The sequence below is a fragment of the Micropterus dolomieu genome, linkage group LG21 (assembly GCF_021292245.1).
Source record: "Micropterus dolomieu isolate WLL.071019.BEF.003 ecotype Adirondacks linkage group LG21, ASM2129224v1, whole genome shotgun sequence".
NCBI classification, from domain to species: Eukaryota; Metazoa; Chordata; class Actinopteri; order Centrarchiformes; family Centrarchidae; genus Micropterus; species Micropterus dolomieu.
Window position 1 is genome coordinate 28,021,120 of NC_060170.1, and position 21,191 is coordinate 28,042,310.

The window sequence follows — 21,191 nt, forward strand, 5'->3', positions numbered from 1 at the left end:
AGATTATAAGCATTTGAATACAGACATCGCCTTCAGAGGACAGATTGCCAGAGTTACTTGAGTTTCTGCACCTGGTGATGAAGGTGCAGTCATGCAGCACACTGTTCTCCAGCTGGACACCCATCTCTGGGTCAGAGGTCACCAGCTGACCATTGTGACGCCAGTGTATGGTGGTGATCTTGTCCACCAAGGCAGCAGTGCAATGGAAGGGCAGCCGATCGCCTTTGAAGACCACCTGACGCTGGGACGGCAGCAGTGACAGGGTGTGCAGCTCCAGAGGACCATCTGAGCAACATGGTGGGAAAAGACGCAGATGTGACCGTTACACATCGCTCTGAATTATTTCGGCTACTCTCTCATTACTCAACCTCAGCTAAATGTTTCCACAGAAGCTATTATGAGTCTGCTGTTTTAGAGCAGATTGAATGCAGGCAGCAGCAATTCATAAATGCAACCCACAGGATTCGTTGTCAACGCAGCTCACTGATACTTTTAAAAATATGTCTTTGCTGAGCTGCCGGGATAGATCTCTTTCAACCCTTTTGGTCTACTAATTCTTAGAAATACTGGGACGATATTGAGAGCTGTTATGAGTGCACTGTCAGTGTAATCCACAAGCCAATGTTCTCTGAAAGAAAGTGGTGAACCGCCTCATTCATATGCCTCATTCTAGCCAGGCTCTCACCACAGCTCAGCTGGCTTTCCCTTAGTCCACGCAGGGGCTTTCCTCTCAGGCTCCTGGGGTAGGCACACAGGGTTTCATCCCCCAACCGGGCTGAACTGCTGCGAAAGAAGCCCGGGACCCAACGGAGCCCGCAGTCACATGACAGGTAGTCTGAGTTGAAGTTCCTGGAGAGATAAGTGATGGTCATTTATTGTGGGAGATTTGAGAGTTTTCACTTTTCACTCTACCTGGCTCAGATACAGTGTTGCTTCCAGTTGCTCATCATAGGATCAACATATCATATCTGTACATGAAAAAAAGACTTGAATTCTAGTTGAATTACAGCCACCCCAACACTACATTTGATACATATAACAAATGTATTGTTTTCAATCAGAAAGTAATGTTTTTATTTATTAAGACTGTTATTCTTTTACGCAAGAACTGTCAGTACTGCATATAAAAAAACAAGCAAACGTTTTGTTTTTCACCAGATTTGAAATGTTTGAAGACAGATTTATCTTCTGATTCATGGTAGCCTTAGTTCAAATATGTGTTTCATCTACAGATAATGAATAGATATTCAAATTCAAATAAATACATGTCAAATAAATCTTCATTGCATACTTGAGTTTTTCTACAGGTTTGGTAAAAGTTAGTAAACCCCATGCAAAAAAAAATGAACTGAAAATAAATGTTATCTTTGTCTAAAATATTTATTGTTTTATTCGGATATGGAATGCTATGCGCTGTGCAAGTGAATTAGTTGGATTTAGAGTGCCGACAGTGTCTACTACTCACACTAGCTTGAGGGACAGCAGCTCCTGAAACACTCCTGGATCCATGGTCGATATGATGTTGCCAGAGAGGTTACTAGCAGTGCACAAGTTAGGACAAGAACAAGTTAGCTCAATAGCCTCCCCCACAACGCAGACAGTACAATATTTTCATAGAATCTATTTGTCTGTCTCTTACAGTTTAGTGAGATTGGTCAACCCCTGGAACATGTCTGCAGTCAGGCAGCCAATGCGGTTGTTGGATAGGTCACTAAAAGTGTGAAAAGACAAAGGAATGTGTTGGTTATTTTTGATTCAAGAGGACTCGTCTCAGTCACTCAGTCATAGATTGTAATATCTTGACTCTTTCAATACCCATGTTGTTTTTGTGATATCTGATCAAACATTACATATACACAGGTAAAACTGTGCAGGATCCCTTGTTTATATAAAATAAATAGTGATAAATGGTTTTCTTTGCTTTTTGTATTTTCCATTGCTAGAATGCTTAGAAAGTTGAACATCTAAATAAGCATGCCCACAGTCCCTGCCACTTTCCCTTATCTGAACTCCATGGGACCCCAGTAACGGTTTATCACCAATGGGGTAAAAGCATGGCCCCTCTCCTGCCGTCCACCTCTGAGTGTGATGTATAGCCACAGCCAGAGAGGGATCTGCTCTGTTGCACCTCTGACACTACCCAGCAGAGAGCTGTCCAGAGCATGTGTTTATCTCCCCCTGTTTGTTTTGAGAAGCCCCAGACCTTGCAGGGAAAACACAAGTAGTGGGAGGAGGGAAGGGGAGTCACGCGGCGCAGCACAGACGACCAGCTCCTACCCACGCCACAACCCGACCTCTGTGTCCAAAAACACAATGAGTGAGCAGCGAGTGGCTGCAAACAGCCACACTGTCACATCCAATGATGTGTGAGGAACTGTTGCGTGGCCCTGAGGTTTCGACGGTGGTGGCGCCATATAGGACACTGGAGGAGCCCCACAAGGACCAGCAGAAACACTTGGCGAAGGAGGCCTTTATAGTCACACTAACACCAGGAGCTCAGCATAATGTATGACATCTGCCATGAGCTGCCAAAACAGAATCTGCTTAAGATAGATGTGAGGGGATATGTGGGTCTGTCTATTTCCACAACGAATGTGAATTTGGCAAATGATGCTGCTCATATCATAAAAAACCTACCCTGACTTATGATTTCTGTTCTGTTAATATGTTTGCTACTCTGAACCCCGAAAGGAATGTGAATCATGTTAATGTCTACTTACAGTTTCCGAAGCTCAGACAGGCCTTGGAAGGCTCCAGGCATGACGGTGCTGATTAAGTTGTGCTTGAGGTCCCTGGGGAGAGAGAAAATATTAGCTCAATGTGAAAATGCATGCAGACATGTTGACATGTCTTAAATGAATAGCTCAACATTTTTTGTTTGCTTCCTCTTGCCGAGAGTTAGATGACAATATCAATACCACTCTCTGTCTGTATTGTTAATTTGTAGCAGCTTAGCTTAGCATAAATACTGGAAAAATGGGGGGAAAGTTTGTCTGGTTCTGTTCATATATTTGTTTGTTTGATCCACAATAAAATCAAAGAGTAAGGATGACAGCTGTGGTTTTACGGGGGGTTATGCTGGATTATTTCCTTGCTCTGACTTTGTTAGGGAACCAGTGGAGACTCAAATAAGTTACTGTTCAAAGCCAAGAAGTATCTGCGAATTACCGTTTTCACACATTTTTTGCACTGATAAAAGAAACAAGATAAGTATTAATAACTGTGTTTAGTGGTGTTGGTTGGCAAGTGGAGTCAGGCAGTGGAGTCAGGCCAGCTGTTTCCCTGTTTTAAGTCTCTAGGCTAAGCTAAGCTAACCAGCTGCTAGATAACTTCATCCTTAACAGACAGACATGAGAGTGGTATCAATCTTTTCAGCTCTCAGCAAGAAGCAAAGTATAATTCCCAAAATGTTGAGCTATTCCTTTAACACTGAGACCTCAAGAGAAGGTTAAGTTAAAGTAAAGCAGAGTGGAGACAAATTTCCTTAAACTTGCTCTTCCAGTGGGACACATTAGGGTATTTCTGCACACAGATAGGAAATCTTATCCCATCGGTCACATGGGCTTGACACTAGCAAGATGCAGATACTTGACCAAATAAAATATTAGTGGAATCTAAAACTGCTGGCAAGGGGCTCTGTCATTTTTCTGCTGGTTTCAAAATGACTTCCCATGACAAATTTGGCAATTGCAAACCATTAAGTATTAATTCCTTTAACTGCCTTTGAGGATTTAATTTTATACAGTCCTCTACACTTGAATCCAAGAAGTTTTTTATTGGCCAGGTGGGAATAGTGGCATTAAAGAAGGTCGAGAAACGGATGGTTATCGGCAGGACAGTGCCAATGTAGGTTGGAATGTGATCAATGTTCCAACAACATGAAAAATGCCTGCTCTCACTGTCAAACAGTCAAAGACGATGATTTCCTCACAGGAACCCGAAAGCATCAACATCGTGGGTGCATTCTTGTCTATTTCGCCAAGATGCCACTGTGGTAGGCAAGACCTCTGGGGACTTTCTGGTCCTTTTTTCCACTAAGATTATCTCTTGGTGCTGTTCTCGACCACGCAACCTCACACCATGTACAACCTCAGTCATCTCTTAACCATTGTCTTGTGTGCTTTCCAAGAGATGTGTTATTTTGATCAAAATAGGGCAGGCAAATTGTTTGAGAAAATGGCTTCCTGTAAAGAATTATACTGTGCGGTATGGCTAGGATAAAGTCAGAGATCAGGGGTTTTGCCATTGGTCCAAGTTCTCGCTAAACCATCGCTCATATCTGGATTATAGATGGGAGACAGGTTATAATGATGGAGCAAAAGCTTTCTGGCCTTGGACCAAAAGCTTGAGGTCTGTTGTGTTTATCTCAAAGCAGACAGCCTTGGACAGCTCAGCCCAGCACTTTGAGTGCGTGCCAGCTTGTCAGACAGAACACTTTGCAACAACTTTGCAGCTTTTTAAAAAGGTGGAGATGTTTCCACCTCTATGATTCTGACCAAGTTTAAAAATAGAAATCTGCTTGATATTAAATACATTTTGCCATTCATATCAGAGACAGAAAACAAGAATACGCTCCAGTATGAGTGTGTGTGGCCTTGTTGGCCTGTCACGTCCCATGTGGTAGTCTTTGTGTGCTTATGTGTCCTGCTCTGAATGTACATGTGTTTCTGTGTGTCAGTAGCTGTATAGGATTTGTTGACCAGGGCAGGGGGAGAACAATACTGCTGTTTCCAGTCTGTGTGTCCCGGGGCTCATTAGTGCAGCGATGAAAGACGAGGCACTGCCCACTGTTTCCTCTCTCTGATGATCGTCTCTCCCTCCCTGTCTGTCTTTTTCACACTCATACACACATGCATTTGGTGTGTAACACTGACCTCCATGTATATTCACTCAAACATGGATCTGTAATGGGATGATTAAGACAAGTAAGCAAGGGCCCACGTAAACACCAAATCCTTATTCGTTATTAGATTAGGTTATCAATCTTACTTTCTAACCTCATGTCTTTCAGAATATTAAAATATGCTTATTGTATTGGAATAAAACATGTTTCTCTGGTCTTTATATATATATTTTTTTTTTTCTAAAGCAATGTGATGCAGTCATTTTATTATTATTTTGGGCATTTTTAGCCTTTAGTACAGAGCTGATAACGATAACCAACCAGCGTATTCTTCTGTATAGAATTAGGGGCATTAAAGGGGAGTTCGACCTATTTTATACATCAGTCCGTTTACAGATCTTGGGGAGTGCTACTGCATATGTGAAAACAGTTTTTGTAATGTCACTTGAGTCAGTGTTCATTGGGGCTGAAGAGTACAAGAAATCTGGAGGTGTGGCGTTAGAAGGAAGTGGGGCTACCAGACTTCTGTAGGCACTTAAATGAGATACAGATATGTTATGCCCCTGAAACAGGCTCTGAGAGCCACCACTGGCACATGACACTGAGAGTGTGTAGTTTAAAAGCATTCCAAGCTTTCTGAAGATCAACATTTTGCCCAGTTTGATAAAATGTAGTCATCAGCTAGCAATAAAAAAAAATAAGTATCACACATGTGCATTTCCTATGGTCTGCTCCTTTATACCTGGCTTGAGAGTTACAGTGCTGTGTGTGCTTTGGCCTGAAGAGTATCAGCAGTCCACTACTTTTGATACACTCTCTTATCACCAAGCTGGGGAATGTGGAGGAGCTCACCAGAGTCAACAGGACTTGAAGCAGCAGCCAAGCGCTTAGCTCTGCTGTAGCCCAAATTTCAGCGCTTGTTAACTGCCATAATCCAGACTAAATCTCTGCTGCAGCCCCTGAACACTCGTCCACACTCACACTCAGGTTTATTTCCAACTTTATTTCAAACCGACAGTACAATACAAACTGCAGCTCCGGTAGGCCTAAGACTCAGGTAATGACTTGTCTGTGTGCCCTCTGGAGTACACAGCGCCCTCCCTGACAACAGCTTCACAGCTCAGTGGCCTTGACACTGATGACAACAGCTGTCACCAAGCAAGAGGATCATAGCAGAACAGAGACAAGAAGTACTTCACTGTTTTCACATATTTTGATGCTCATGAACATGAAAATATTAAAGTAAAAAAGGTAAGCAGTTGCAACTTGCAGCTAATACTTTATTCATTATCTTCAGTAGCAGCATGTAGATGAGTGGTGGTGACACATTATTGTTATGACTATGGTCTCCTTTTTTGAATCATACTTTGTAACCTTGGGAGTGCAGTGCTTTATCCCCTTCGCCACATGTGGCCTGTGTGATTGGGTTGTGACAGACTCAAGCTCACTCCCAGCCCAGAAGGGGCTATTGTCTGCTGCCGCTGGACCTAACACCAGTGGCTGCCATTAAGAATGTCTCCCCCCCCCGCCCCGCAAACTTGTCCTGATCAATGGGGCTAGTCCTCTGCCATTCTGAAGAGTCATTTCTCTGTGGGTATATGGGATGAGCACCTGGGCCCCATGCAGGCTGGAGAGGAGCGACGTGCTTGTAGGGCAGCGAGAGGGTAATAATGAAGACATGGTCTGTAAAGCGCTCCAGACGTAGAGTGCTCCATTATCAGGAGCACAGCGGCAGGGACTGGAGTGCTACACTGACATTGTTTAGGCCCTGGCCCCGGAGGGAGCTGGGAAAATGACTGAAGCCAGGGAATGGCCACTCATTATCGCCAGACTGGAATTAAGAATTTCCTGTTCCTGGAATTTTTTAATGGAAAGACATGGCATTACAGGGGCAATTTCTGTACTTTAATTTATATTCATCTCTTGATGCACACCAATATAAGCAATTGCCAGAAGACAGAAACAAATATACATGTCTATGAGTGGATTAAAGGCGTATTGGAAAAAGAAAGCAGGGGGATAACTGGCACCTTCGTTCCTGACAGAGGTCATTGGAGACCATTTTTGTGCCGCGTGTCATTTCCTGTCTGGTTGGCGTCTCTAGCAGGGGCCAATGCTCGTTTATTTTTACAGTTTCCTTTTTCTCCTTTTTTTACTGGCTAGCTTTCCCGTATGGGGAGGGGCAGGTGGGTTAGGGGATTCAGTACTGAGCAAAATCATCCCTGTGTATGGCCCCGCAGACCCCACCTCCCTACTCCTCAACACACTTGCTCACAATGGGGGCTCTGTAACACAGGCCCCAAACATACTCCTGCCTTCCCCCCAAAACAGGAAACCGGGATCTGCCGAGCTCTTGTTTTTCTACTAATTTCCTGCTTTGCTGCCCCTTCCCCAGATTATTTTCTTTATTTTTTTTCTGGTTCCTCTAAGATTGTATATACCTAATCAACTTTTTGTCTGTGTTCATCTGGAAACCAATTGCTTTGGTGTAGCCATGAAGCCAAAGGAGCAAAGGTGGACCTTTTCTATTATATTCACAAAACTGCTGTCATTTGGATTACCATTGGACACACACTTGAGATATTTCCTTTAATACCTGGACAGTCACCTGACCATCCATTGCATTGACTGTACTACGGTTCAAAATAAGGCCATCGGCTCTGCTCATGACTGACAGTGACAGTAACTGTGGATACAACTGCACTACCGTGAGCAGGATGTACAGAAATAGCAATACACACTTTTATTTGAAGTGTAAAATTTCCTACGTTGATTACATGTTTCTATAGTGTGCAGCAAGGGGAGCTGGAGAGTTTTCTGCCAAGGAAAACTCTGGAACCACGGACTGTTATTGACTTCAGTTCTGGCGTTTAGAGCAGCCGAGAGAAGGAGGTGATGCCCATTTTGGCAGCTCTGTGGATTTTTACGAGATCTACCAAATCTACCAGCATGCACAGCAGTCAGAAACAATGAGTTTATGTTTTTAGTTTATGGGACATACAGTTTAGATCATAATATTTGTTTGCGAGATAAATGATCAAAAGTGAAAGTTTGTCAGGGTCAGAGGTCATAAATATATATATATATATATAAACAATGTTCACTTTAAAACAATGTTCACTTTATAACTGGGAAGGAAACAGGAACAAACACCTTTCATTCATATTATCAATGAAAAGGAAGACTCATGTCCTAAGTGAATTTTCAGCCAGTAGGTGGACTACAGCATGTAGAGAGTGGGAAGGGAGAGGAACATCGAGAGAACCAGTGAGCTGGGAGAGGGGAGATGCAAAAATAAAGCAGAAAAGAACACAAACGGAAGTGGGGGGAAGTGAGTCCAGAGAAAGCTCAAGTTCCTCTGGAGGAACTTGCCATTGAAACCATATCAAGTTTGCAGAATGAGTGTGCGAGAGAGTTATTGGTGTATAAAGTGTACGATTTGGTAATGGGCTTATGAGGGGGCTCGCTCGCTGTTTCAATAAACCCCCAGAGCCATGACTGAGCTAGGCTTGCAATACAAACACACCCCGTTCCTTCAGTTTATCTGAAAGACACATCTGGAGTCTATCAACTCCAGCAGCACCCCCCTTTCTGTTTCCACTCTCCAGCACGCTTAACCCCTTCCTCACCCGCTCCACCCCTTAATGTCATGCACTCTCATTAGGTGACCGTTGCTTAAACGGGGGCCGCTCAGTGGCGTGTGCGGGCAAACACTAAAACAAATGTGCATTTTTTCTGTGAGGGAGAAATGAGACTCCCATGTGCAACCTCCACAGCTGGCCTTAGCTGTCTTTAGGGTAGTGGACTGGTACATCTAAACCTTCTTACCCAGACTGGTCTAGACAGAAGGGCTCCTTGCCATGTCCACACATTATCCACTGTTTTTACATGCTATAGTGCTTCCCACCTCTGCTTTGTTCCCACTCATCAAGGTAATTTGCTTAGCCTGTGTGGAAATAATGTTAATCTTCCCCAAAGAAAAACAACCTCAGATTTAAGACAAACTGCAGCATTGCGCTTTCCTTGTCTCCCTCTCTCCGTCTTTCCCGCTCTCTCTCCAGCCACCATACCATCTTTAGCCATCTCGGCTCCACTTCCCCTGTGTCAGATGGTAAAGTTGTTTAAGTTGGACAACTTCCTAAACCCAGCTGCTCAGAATGGCAGAGGTGATTTCAAGGTCGGTTTCAGAGAGGCTCGAGGCAAAGATTGAGCGGCCTGTCTCCCCTTTTTGTAACACAGATACTATCAAGTCACAAAGTAAAGAATTGGTCTAAGCATTCTTAATTATTCTTAAATATGATAATTGTGTAAATCTTTCCTATGATGCAGACATTTCCTAAACATATCCAGCATCTGCACATTCTCATGCTCTGTGTGACTTATTCGTCACAGGTTTCGGTACAAACTTCCCTTAATTCTTGTTGCTCCAGAAGCATAAATCACAAGCAACTCCTTATCTCTTGTTCTTGAATGAAGCTGTTACAAGTCAACAGGAAGTCTTGCATGATATTTCCTGTGAATACTTTCACGTTAGGTAGATTCATAGGGATAATTTCAGACTCTCATGTTGACAAAGTCTATCATACTGCCAACACGTTCAGCCTCTCACCAGTCCTAAATACAAGTCTCACTCATGCCTTTCAGACCTGTCCACTGCAAGCGCCCTGCTGCTCCCTCATCCATCATCATCGCTGCCCTCTGCACTCCCTCTTTGCTCTCTGCTCACTCTCTCCCTGTAGGGTGAACAGACCTGGTAATGAGGGCCCCTTGTGCCCTGCCTGCCTGTCCCGTGTCCCATGGTGCAATGGGGCCCAGTTGGACAAGAGCCAGACTGCCTCGGCCCTCTTTGCTCATTATTCTCATTACCTCGCCTCAAATCAGCACAGGACAGGCTGCTGAGATCTGTCCGCAACTCATAAAGGTCCCGGCTCGTTAGAGGAGCGGCCAGCGTTGGCTCCCATCAGATAGGGCGTGCACAGAGGTGGAGGTACTCAAATAGGTACACAAGCACAGCATCGAAGGCCCGGTTCTGTGTGTGAATGTGACTTAATTTGCATGTAGCAAGCATTGACACAGAAGCCTGGTATGATTCAACTGGTGTTTCACCTCACAAGCTGGAAAAAAATGAGGTATTCCAAGATCCAAATGTAGCTGTTGGATGGCAAGCCTATTTAAAAGAGCTACAAAAACACAGTAGTCCAGTAAGAGGGCAAAAACAAACAAGGCTAAATTGCTCCTCTGCACTTGGGTGGTTTGGCAGGTTATGAAGGCAATAGTGGCTTTGAGGAGGTTGGTCCCAATGAAAGGGCTAACTGTGTAGATTGCTGCACTGTCTGGCCCAGGCCTGGAGGAGGGTGGCCTGCCCTGGAGCTATATTCTCCAACTAACAACAGCAGATCAGACTGCATTCAACTCTGAATAGACGTCTGGTGTGAGTGTGCATCTGCTGAGAGAGTTACCAGACCCATTTGAAATGACTGGACAAGAAGCGAGGGTGCCCATACTAGGAAACACACTCAGAGTTACAGTACACACTGGAGTCACAACAGAGATGGGCCAAGAGTGAGAGTGTGTGTGTGCAGTCAGGGAGCAGACAGTGTTTATCCTTGTCACGTAGGGGAAGAGATGCAGTATAATTCCCTGATGTGTGTTTACTCAGCCCTAGTGGGCTGGCCTTTGATTACAGCACTGACCACATAATATGAGTAACTGTTCACTACTGCTGCAAATGACAAGCACATGTACACAACATACTGGAAACAATGACAAGACCTGAAGAGCCATGGCGGGCTGAAATCTCACAGTACGAACATGAAGCAAACAGAGACACAGACTCCAAACCTCTACTATAAACTCACCTCTGTTGTCATCCCTTCAAACCTCCATCACTTTTTTTCACATCAGACAGCAATTTTACCATGAGCTCAGATGTAATTATAAGCTGTGCAGGGCTCAATTAAAGGTTGAAGACGTCAGAGTGAGTGAGCAGACCTCCACTGCTGTGTGTCACAGAGCCAGCAGAGGTTGAGGCAGAGGAGTGAAATGAGGCCTGCATGATTTACGTTATGTTCTCACTCCCTCTGCGGAGCATAAGTATGTGTGTCTGTTAGTTTGTCTGTCTCTTCTGTGTCTTTTCCCAGGTCTTTTAGTTATGAGACTCCAGGAATGCTCCACCCTGTTGCCCCATGCTAGTTTTATCACTGATCTGGCTACACAGGCCAGTTAGTGGGTATGCTCAGGTTACCTGACCCACCGACCCGACGGCGTTACAGGGAACCTTGTCCGCGCTTACAAAAACAAGCAACATCAGTTCATTTTCCATCAAACACTTCAAGCTACGGATCTACATTGACTTTATTTATCATCATTTATTCTTCCAAGTAGTATTAGTCACAGGTTTGTGGATTGGTTTCTTCCTGTCAACAGCTTTATCAGCATCTTCAGTGCAAGACAATTGAGGTGAGAACTGAGAACCTTGCAATTATTCACCCACGGCGTTCACATGCCAGACATAAAAACTGCAAGTCAGCAAATTTGGCTTTTGTTCTCGAATGGCACGTCTGGTGTGATCTCCAGCAGGTAGCTAACAAGCTAACAACTGCAACAAATTACCATATTTTTCTTTCTTTCAACATTTTTGAGAGGCTCGTTAGCTTCTTGGGTGGCAGCTCCAAGTGGCATGTGGAACTAATATCCCTTCAACATACCCACCCCCCCTCCAATAAAATAAGTATACAGTATCCAGACTGAAGCTGCTCCGTGTGTTGTTAGCTTCCAGGACACCATAAAGCTTTACTGGCATGCTCTGTAAAACAGCATACCTTCTGATGGGAAACACATACTAGATGTAGTTCTCACATCAGGGTATCCAAGGAGCTAGAAGTGGTAGCCTGAAGCTGGTAAACGCCTGTTTTGATTGTGATGGCTGTAAAGTTGATAAAGGGATTAAAGGGATACTGGCTGCCAGCTAGCTACTAGCCTCTCTACTGCTATACAAATGTCAAATGTCACTCAGCTACTGTAGTCTGAGCAATTTTACTAATTTGAACTCATCTGACTCTTCCAGCAAATAACATGCTCACAATGACAATGCTATTATGCTGACGCAATGGCAATGCTAGCATGCTGATGCTGAGCACCATTTATGAATGATAACATTTTCTGATAGTCATAAACCAAAGAACAGGACCAAATTTTACCTAACGACTTCGATTAAAAGTTAGGGGATAACAAAAGGTATTACAATTAATCCTGATAGTAAAATCATCCTCTGGGAACCATGAATGTCTCTACCACATGTCATGGCAATCCATTAAATAGTTGTAAAGACAAAACAAAAAAATATTAACCTCATAGTGGAAAGTCACAGGGTCACCAAAGTCAGTGGGATTCATTATGTGGGCATCATGTATGTGATATGTATCAAATTGCATGGCAATCCAGCAAACAGCTGGCGAGATATTTCAGTCTGTACCAAAGTGGTGCACCAGCTGACCAACAGACAGACCAAGAGCCACTGGCATAGCTAAAAAGATTTAAGGCTAAGAGCTATTATGATAGGCAACATTCCCCACTATGGTTAATTTCCTGTTTGTCACCAGGACTGCCATTCATTCATATTTCCCCAGAAATTATACTGTCTATCACCTGTCTCCCTCCCCATTCAGAGAGATTACTGTACTGCTGAGGACTAGACTGTCTGTGAACCACAGGCGAATCTGCCAACACGCACCTCCTTCCAGGGATCTCCCTTATCTTGTCCCGTGGAGTGTGGCTTACCTGATAATGGAGGACTAAAGTGTAATTATGTGAACTTTTCAACATAACTCTGTGATAGCCAGTCTGAGTGTATCATCCTCCCTGCTGGACAGAAGCCCATGACTGGATAGAAGCGCACAGAGCTTCTCAGATCTCACTGATACACTGTCTGTATTTCTCTAAGGCCCAGAGGCAAGCTAAAACAAAAGCTCACACACGGACGCTTAAGATAAATCATATGTAAACAATAAACATGATGACACTGTAGCATCTGCAGAAGTGAAACAATCATAAAGGGTGATTGGCTACTCACAGTTTTTCCAAAACGTAAAGTCCAAAGAAGGATCCATTCTTCAGAACTCGTATTTTGTTGTGGCTCAGAATCCTGTAAAAAAAAAAACCAGTACTGTTAGAAATATTCCACTGGGACTATAGTGAAGATGCTGCTAACGTCAAATATGCTAAATGACTCTATAAGTGAAAGTTCAGGTTAAACCAAACAGTGAGTGAACAGTTAACAAGAAGAGGATGAGAGCCAAGTGAAATGTCCACTTGGTGCTGCAGTCACACGAGATTAGCCTGACCAGAGACATTAACTTAAGATGTTTCCAATTAATGTTAAAGAGGGAATAGGACATCTAGATTAGGAGGGAGGCTCTAATCTTGATAATCATTTTGCATACATTTTTACATCAAAAGGATGGCTTTCCACATCTAACGAGTGGCGGCACAGGCCATGTTAATTAGCTCTTTCCCTACTGGCGTATCACTTGGCTTATAGGACTCTTATCGGACCAGAGGGCCACGGAAAACTCTGGAAGTGAGGTTGAGATTGCTTTGTCTGACAGGGGATCATGGGAAATGGATATTAACGGTAATCACTATGGTCTGAGAGACATTCCATTGTCAAAGTCAGTTAGGATAGACCTTTGTATAGATTTTTAAAGGAATAGTTTGTGCAAACTATTTGGGAGATACCCTTTCTTGCCGAGAGTAAAATGAGAAGTTCAATACCACTCGCATGTCTGTTTGTTAAATATGAAGCTACAGCCAACAGGTGTTCAGCCACCTGGCTCTATACACAGGTTAAAAAGATCACAGTCACATAAAAACACTCAAACTGATTAAAAAATAACCTGACATTCTTTACAGCCTGGTGTTAAGTTCCTTTTTAACAACCTCTGATATGTCTTTTCACAACAACCCAAACCTCACTGGACCCAATGGAGACATTTCTTATTAGTAACATGTCAAGAAAATAGCATCCATCCCTGTGTTTGAAGCTGTTCCAACACAGTCTCCTACAAAACACATTTATACCATATACTGATTTGCTTTGCCAAATACCCAATGGTGGAAAACATAATTGCCACCTGGATTATATTCATTGGCAACGTTTATTTATTTATTTTTTCAACAAGTATGACATTCTTGCGCAGACTTTGGTTGGGGTAGATGGTTGGGCCTTCGAGATACAAAACATTGACACCAGAGACTGTGCTTTGCATTGTGCATCCCATGTGTTGTTAAGTTTAGGCCACTAAAACACCTGGGAAAGTTTAGGGAATGACTGTGGTTATGCTTAAAAATTGAAAAAGCCAATGCATCCTGTCTCATGCTTCAAGATGGGGTCAACTTTTTCAATATTCAGCCAAGACCAAGATCCCCTTTGCTATTGCTACTGCCCACGTCCCCTCAGCAGGAGCTCAGGACACAGCAGAGGCCCTGCTCTGACGCCATCATTAACACACCCTTTAGTTTCACATCATCTTCGCCCCCAGCACATGGTGCTTAATGGGCTGTTGGCGACATTAAGTGTGTTCTTAATCGAGAGAGCATAGCTGTGTGAGCGCCTTTAAAAGTGGGAGCGGACTGTGAACAGTCTGCGAGATTTACAGATTCAGCAGCAGCAGTTGCTCCCCCCTCATTTCCTGCCACATCAATTAAAACACTGCCTTCAGCCTGGCACCTTCCAACTCAGTTAATGACCCGATTTAATCATCCAGTTTTGGTATACAGGGACACACTGGCCTCACATACTTCTTCACTTCAGTAACTTGACTGACAGCCACAGTATCAGGACGATTTGAAGACATTCAAGGACCAAACAAAACATGTAAAGTAAATCATCTTGCGCTCCAGTCATCCTGGACAGCACACTCAATCGTCCTACAATTATCTACTAAAATTATAAACCAGAGACATGTACTTTTGAACAGTGCTGCAATCAAAAGACGAGAGCTGCTTTACTGATAATGACTATAATAGTGAAACCGAGGCCTGTTTTACTTAGCATTAAAACCAAAATCTGTTTTATTTTAAAATGTGCTACATCAATAGAATTACCATCCAAAAATCCAGAAATTTATTTCCAAAGTTGAAGCCTCTAAAATTTACATTGTCCTAGATAACAGCCTTATTTCTAGCTTTGTAAAAAAAATAAAAACAAGTCATGTTCACAAATCCACACTGAATTGTTGAAATAAATCACTGTTATTAAGTCAAGACTTTTGACAAGTGGATGTTAGATGAGAGCAGAGTCGGTCCTCTCATGGCGTAGCCTGTATTTGAACCTATGACTCCTGGACATTTAAGGTCTCTCACTTGACTTTGGGCACAGTATCACTCCCGTAACTGGATGCAGGCCCGAGATGAAAGCTACAGAAGAACCGGAACTGCCTGAATAATTCAAAACAGATAGGAGAGGAGAAAGTCACATCTGGCAAAGAAGCAAGACATTTAATTCAACGCAGACAGTTTAGATACAAATAGTTCCTTTTTGACAAAGCCTTTTATGCAGAAAAAACTACCACTCAGATGGTGCACTTGTTTGGTTTTGGTGTGCTTGATTGTGCATTTGTACGCGTCTTTATTATGCTGTATCAATGCATTTTCTATGAGAACAAAATACATGATTATAATATGAGTTGCAAAGTTTCCACAGATGTATTTTTTTGTGTGTTGTTTGGGGGAAAAAATGAAGTTCACATGTGGCATCATAACCCTCATTTGTCTCAAGTTAAGACATTTCAACACACAGTATTTCAATTATCTTGCTACTCTGTATGACAGGACTTGAAAGCTGACTTTCACAACTAAACAAAGACCTCAAGATGAGCTAACCGAAACCCTTCCCCAGACAACAAAAGGCACAGATTTCCAGGAACGCAGAGGAGTTGGTTGGCTGGTCACTACTGTATAATCCCCAAAGCCTGATGTTTGTAGCACAGTTGTAGGACATTGTTCTTTCATAAACAATACAGAGAGTACAACTATGAGAAAGAGAGGGAGGCAGAACTCTGTAAACAGACAGAAATAGTTGGCGTTCCCATCAGGCTAAACAGGAAACCCAGCCAATTTGCTGTTTATTCAGAACCCAGTTTCAGAGGTCAGGGGTTGTAGAGAGAGCACTTCCTGGACAGCCATCAGACAGATGCAGCAGTGTCTGGAGGCAGGTGACGGCTGAGGCATATGAGGGTGCATCGCATACAAAGGTTAGAAAGAGCTTTCTAAGCAAAGACGATGAGTAGCTTCTTTATCATAGAAGTCCATGCTACTTGGAAGTCTAGCATCTGCTCAGTACTGCTACTGAGGCCTTACTGTACATGAGTGGCTTCTCTTCCCTCTGCAGAAGTGACAGATCAGATGGCAGATTTAGTTATTCTGCTTTCAAGAGCAATATGCTGTATGCTACATGGCATGACAGTGTGATAACTCAGTCCAGACTGTGGATGGTATCCCTCATTCACTTAACCCTTTCAGACCACAAAAGCCTCTGAGAAATCAGACAGGCTAATTGAATCCATCTAATCTATGTAAAAAAAAATCAGGGCCACATGTCAGGCTTCAGGATCCCATTTACCCGTTTCATCTAATTAATTTACATGAAGATCAAAAAGCAGGAGGTCATATGAAAAGAGCCAGGTCAAACAGAAGCACAGACACCAGCCCTGCATGTGTAGTGTACTCATAGTCGAGGGGTTAAACAGGGTCAGTAAAACCACAGGAGACATAGAGTACATATACACCTCCACGTCACTTGTCACATGTTGTATTATGTTTTCTATTACCTTAAAGCTTGAAGGGGAAATGAATATGAATAAAATGAATACATATGAAATGAATAAAATGAAATGACTACATGTGAATTTTTCATTCTTTAACAAAACCAAGGCTAAAAACAAGTATGTTTTGAACAGTGATGAACTTAACAATAACAAAAATCAGAAGGGATTAAGAAGTTGTATTTTTTGTTTATAATTTTTATCTAATTAATAAACTAATAACTTGTGGTTCCTAGAGTCTCCAAAAGTAGCTAGTTCAGCTATCAAGCTCCTCTCCTGTGGAACCAGGTTCCAGTTTGGGTTCAGGAGGCAGACACCATCTCCACATTTAAGAGTAGGCTCTTAAAGACTTTCCTCTTTGATAAAGCTTATAGTTAGGGCTGGCTCAGGTGAGTCCTGAACCATCCCTTAGTTATGCTGCTATAGGCCTAGACTGCCGGGGGATTTCCTATGATGCACTGAGCTCCTCTCTCCTCTACTTTCTCTCCCTCTGTATGCAACCTCATCCTATTATTGCATGTTACTAACACAACTTCTCCCCTTTCCGGTAGTCTTGTGCTTTCTCGTCCCTCTCCTCTCTCCTCCTATCACTTCCTGCAGGTTTTCTGGCTCTGGAGCTGTGGAGTCTGGATCTGTGGCTGCGGGTCACCTGCTGCCCCCGTGTTCCTGCTCGACACCCTCTACTACAACAACTATTGTTACTAGTCCTATTATTATTATTGTTATTATTGTTATTATAATCATTAACATTACGATTATTATCATTAACACTACTATAAATATCTGTACCATTTTTCATTTAGTCTATAGCAACATCACCTTTACTGTCTGTACCTCTGTGTGTGGATATTGTGTAAGCTGCCTCCCTCCCCTCTCTCTCCTTCCATCCCTCTCTTTTTCTCTCTGTACCTCTCTAGCCCCCTCTCTCTCTCTCTCTCTCTCTCTCTCTCGCGCCAAACATTTTCTTGATTTTACTAATTTTGGCCTACACTTTCCATAATAAGTTGACCTTAGTTAATTGTGTTGAGTTCTCCAGCACATTTCTGAATAAATCCTGGTCTCTAAGGTTTTGATTAGGCTCTCCTAATCCTTGAGACAACTGCAGGTATTCACAATAAATACAATAAAGGAGTCAAGGTAGATTGCAGTGTTTTCAAATGTAAGTCACTTTGGATAAAAGCACATGCCAAATGAGTAAATGTAAATGTGTTTTACCACAAAAGTTCAAATTATGTAATCTACTGTAATATTTTAACATGGCAATCTAAGGTTTCCTTAAAAATTGATGAAATATCCCACGCATCACCTTAACCCAGATGTTGGTAGAGATCTTACAAACAAATACACTATTGTCAAAGCAACCTTTAAGAAAGTATTAGTTGCACAGAGTGTGGATTTACAGAAACATATTGTAAGAAATGTAATGTTTTTTGTTGTCATTTCAATCCATTATTTATCAAACAAAGGAAATGACTATTACTAGCATGCTTGATGTTTCAGTAGCAAGGGCTATAGTTCAGTGTTAGCTCTGGGTTTCCTTGGTGCGTGATAGTGTGAAAAAGCAAAAACCATACAAATAGTCTTGTCTAGTAAACCACAGCAGCTCCTCCCTGCACCGTGCCACTCACATTGTTGGTTTGCTCAATTTGCTTCCTAAACCCACAAAGCCTTTGAGGGCCACAAAGGGGCATGACAGCATGTCGCAAATCGTATTTGCTCACTGATTTACTTCCGCTCTTCCCCCTGACTCCTAGCTGGAAGGCAGTCTCACTGCGACATACTGCCTCAGTTCTGTGGGAAGGCATAATGTGTGTGCGTGTGCCCATATGTCTGCATGTACCTGTGTGTACTGTAAACGGCAACTGTCTGTCAAAAGCAGCATGCTTCCCACAGCTGCTTTTGGTTTGGGGTCATTGTCAACCGATCATTTCACTGAGGAATCATCTCTGTGGTGGAGCTGGGAAGGCTTGCTGTGTGGTGTACGGCACCAACACAGGGAGCAGCTACACAGAGGCTTTTCAGCTTTCCAGATCGCAGCCTGGTGCAGAGGGACAACGAGAGACAACACATCCTTCTGTCTCCTGCCCTAACCACAGCTAGAATGCTATAAACCCAAACTCAACAGGAAGTCCTGTTTGCACTCGGTTACCACTGAAGGTTTGGTGTCAATATCTTTGCAGCCTTCATACTGTCTCCCTATAGACACACTTAAGTCCTGTGTTTTTTATTAGCGGGAAGCATATACAGGAAATGCTCCATCCTGGTTTGGCATTTAGTCCCGGACATGAATGAGATGCATTTGAGAAAAAAGCGCTGATTCAAATTGGCCCCTTTAGCCCTCTAAGTATTTAGCCGTGCTGGACTCAGACAGTGAGCTCTATGTAGCTACAGGCCTCTCCAGCAAACCACAAACAGTCTCAAGGAGGGATTTATATTTAATAAGAATTCATCTGGAGGCTAAGCTCCCTGCTCTCATTACCTTATGTATTACTCTTTACAATCTTGGAATAATAGTGACGTTTTCTTTCATTTTGAATACAGAGCATTTCTGCAGCATCACCAGCTAAAACACCTGGAGCTGCTGCAGTGTAACTGGAAGTTGATCACTGATCAATTAGCGCAAAGACATGAGTGCTAATTAGACGCTCCACCTCCTGTCCCACCCCAAGCATTGATCTAGGGCTTAAAGGCCAGCAGAGACAGAGAGATGCAGGTTCAGCCTAATAAAGAGAGTCAAAACAACCCAACAGGCCACTGTGTAAACATCATTTAACTTTAGATGGGTCTCTTACCCCCAAGGACCACACGCGAGGTGAAAGACAAGAACCCTTGAAAGAGATTGGGAACGTGCCATAAATCCAGTCCTTATTCAGAGACCAATGGGAGCCAGATAATGAGAGTGATTTTCAATGAGAGTCTCTAAGCGTCATTATTGAATTAAGCCTGGTTTAATTAGCATGCTGACTTGATAATGCACATGCTGGTCTGTGTCACAGCAGTGCTTAAGTTTATATAACTAAAAAAAATTATTTTCCTTAGAGGTAATTAAATTCTGCTGAAAGTAATTTACACTTACAACAAAGCATTGTGAAAGCAACTTTAACTGTGTATGTTACCGCTGAGAACATTCTATACAAAACCGTCAATGTTTTTTACTGCATTTTCCCCCTTTGCTTTCCATTCGAGCAGCTTCTGCTTGCCAGAGTTGTATTTCAAGTATATTGGCAGATCACAGAGGAGAACTAAGTGGACATGGCAGCATTTCTCTTTATATACACATCACACACATTGCACTGAGAGTAATGAGGATTGACATAGCGGATCAACAGAATATTGTGGTTGAACCAAAAGATGGATTAAAACATGTATTACTTAATTTGGCTGTTACTATGTTTTCCAAAGCCGCTTACTCCGTCCAAATGCCAGGTCTAATAGATCAAAAGCCATTACAAAAAAACTAGCGTACATTGCAGTTTAACCTCATAGACAAGGAGCTGGCCTCAGTCAGAGTAATTTATGAGCTGAGGGCACGTCAGTGAGAAGAGATAATGTGATCACACATGTGTTGCATGATATGTTAAAAATAATTATAGCCTGTTTAAACATGTTTTAGTTAAAGGAATTGGAATTTAATTGTTTGTAAAAATTAGATTATGTTATATGTGATTTAGTTGAACAAAGTCTAGAGGTAAACTGGCTTCAAAATGAACAAAAGTGTGCAGCCTGTGATATGAATTGCATTCACATTGATTGGTTGAACTTCTTTAAAGGTTTTAATGATAGACAGCAGTCTACACTACACACACACACACACACACACACACACATACAGATACATAACTGCCTGCTGAGTTGGGGCTCCTGTGGTGACAAACTTGCAGTAGTAATTGGCACATTCATTAGTGGCAGAGAATTCTGGGTCATGACATGTCACAGGGTGTGTGTGTGTGTGTGTGTGTCACTAGTGCATACAGTAGACTTTATGGTACATACGGCACATATAGGTTTTCACAATCATAAAAAAAGACTTTGAACAAAAATATTATTGACACTTTTTCATAAAAATATGCCTTTTGATTTGTCATAGTAGGTAAAACAGAGTGTTACTAATAACAATAATGATGTCTCTGTTCTATTCAAGTGTCCCAGTAAGTCATGACAGTGTGACATTGAGGCAGCGTGCACAATACCAGGACCCTGAAACTGAAACAGCTGAAATTAATTTAGCCATCATTGATTTTATTATTTACGCCTGTCTTTTTTTACTTCTGTGAAAACTTTTTGAACACATATAACACAGAGGCAAACTTAGGTTAACTTTTAGTTAACTCAAAGAACTGTGTTGTAGCAGTCCAATACTTTTCTATGCTAATACTGCTGTCTATTGTTACCTGGTTATAAAGAACTTTACACACTAAACACTGTATTGAAATGTGCCACACAAATAAAGTTACTGTATATCTAAATGTAAAGACAAAGACTATTATGAGTTGTGCTTACTGTCTGATTTTTATCCAAATAATATG

General features: G+C 42.4%; 1 protein-coding gene across 1 annotated transcript in view; it reads right to left on the reverse strand.

Annotated features, from left to right (window-relative positions):
- Positions 1–21,191, reverse strand: part of adgra2 (adhesion G protein-coupled receptor A2) — a 37,735-nt gene that overhangs the window by 6,326 nt on the left and 10,218 nt on the right. Inside the window, exons 2-7 of the mRNA XM_046034722.1 lie at positions 12,915–12,986; positions 2,721–2,792; positions 1,640–1,711; positions 1,466–1,537; positions 686–849; positions 72–285 (exon numbers count right to left, since the gene is read on the reverse strand). Coding sequence (XP_045890678.1) covers positions 72–285; positions 686–849; positions 1,466–1,537; positions 1,640–1,711; positions 2,721–2,792; positions 12,915–12,986 — 666 coding nt within the window. The remainder of the gene's footprint in view (positions 1–71; positions 286–685; positions 850–1,465; positions 1,538–1,639; positions 1,712–2,720; positions 2,793–12,914; positions 12,987–21,191) is intronic.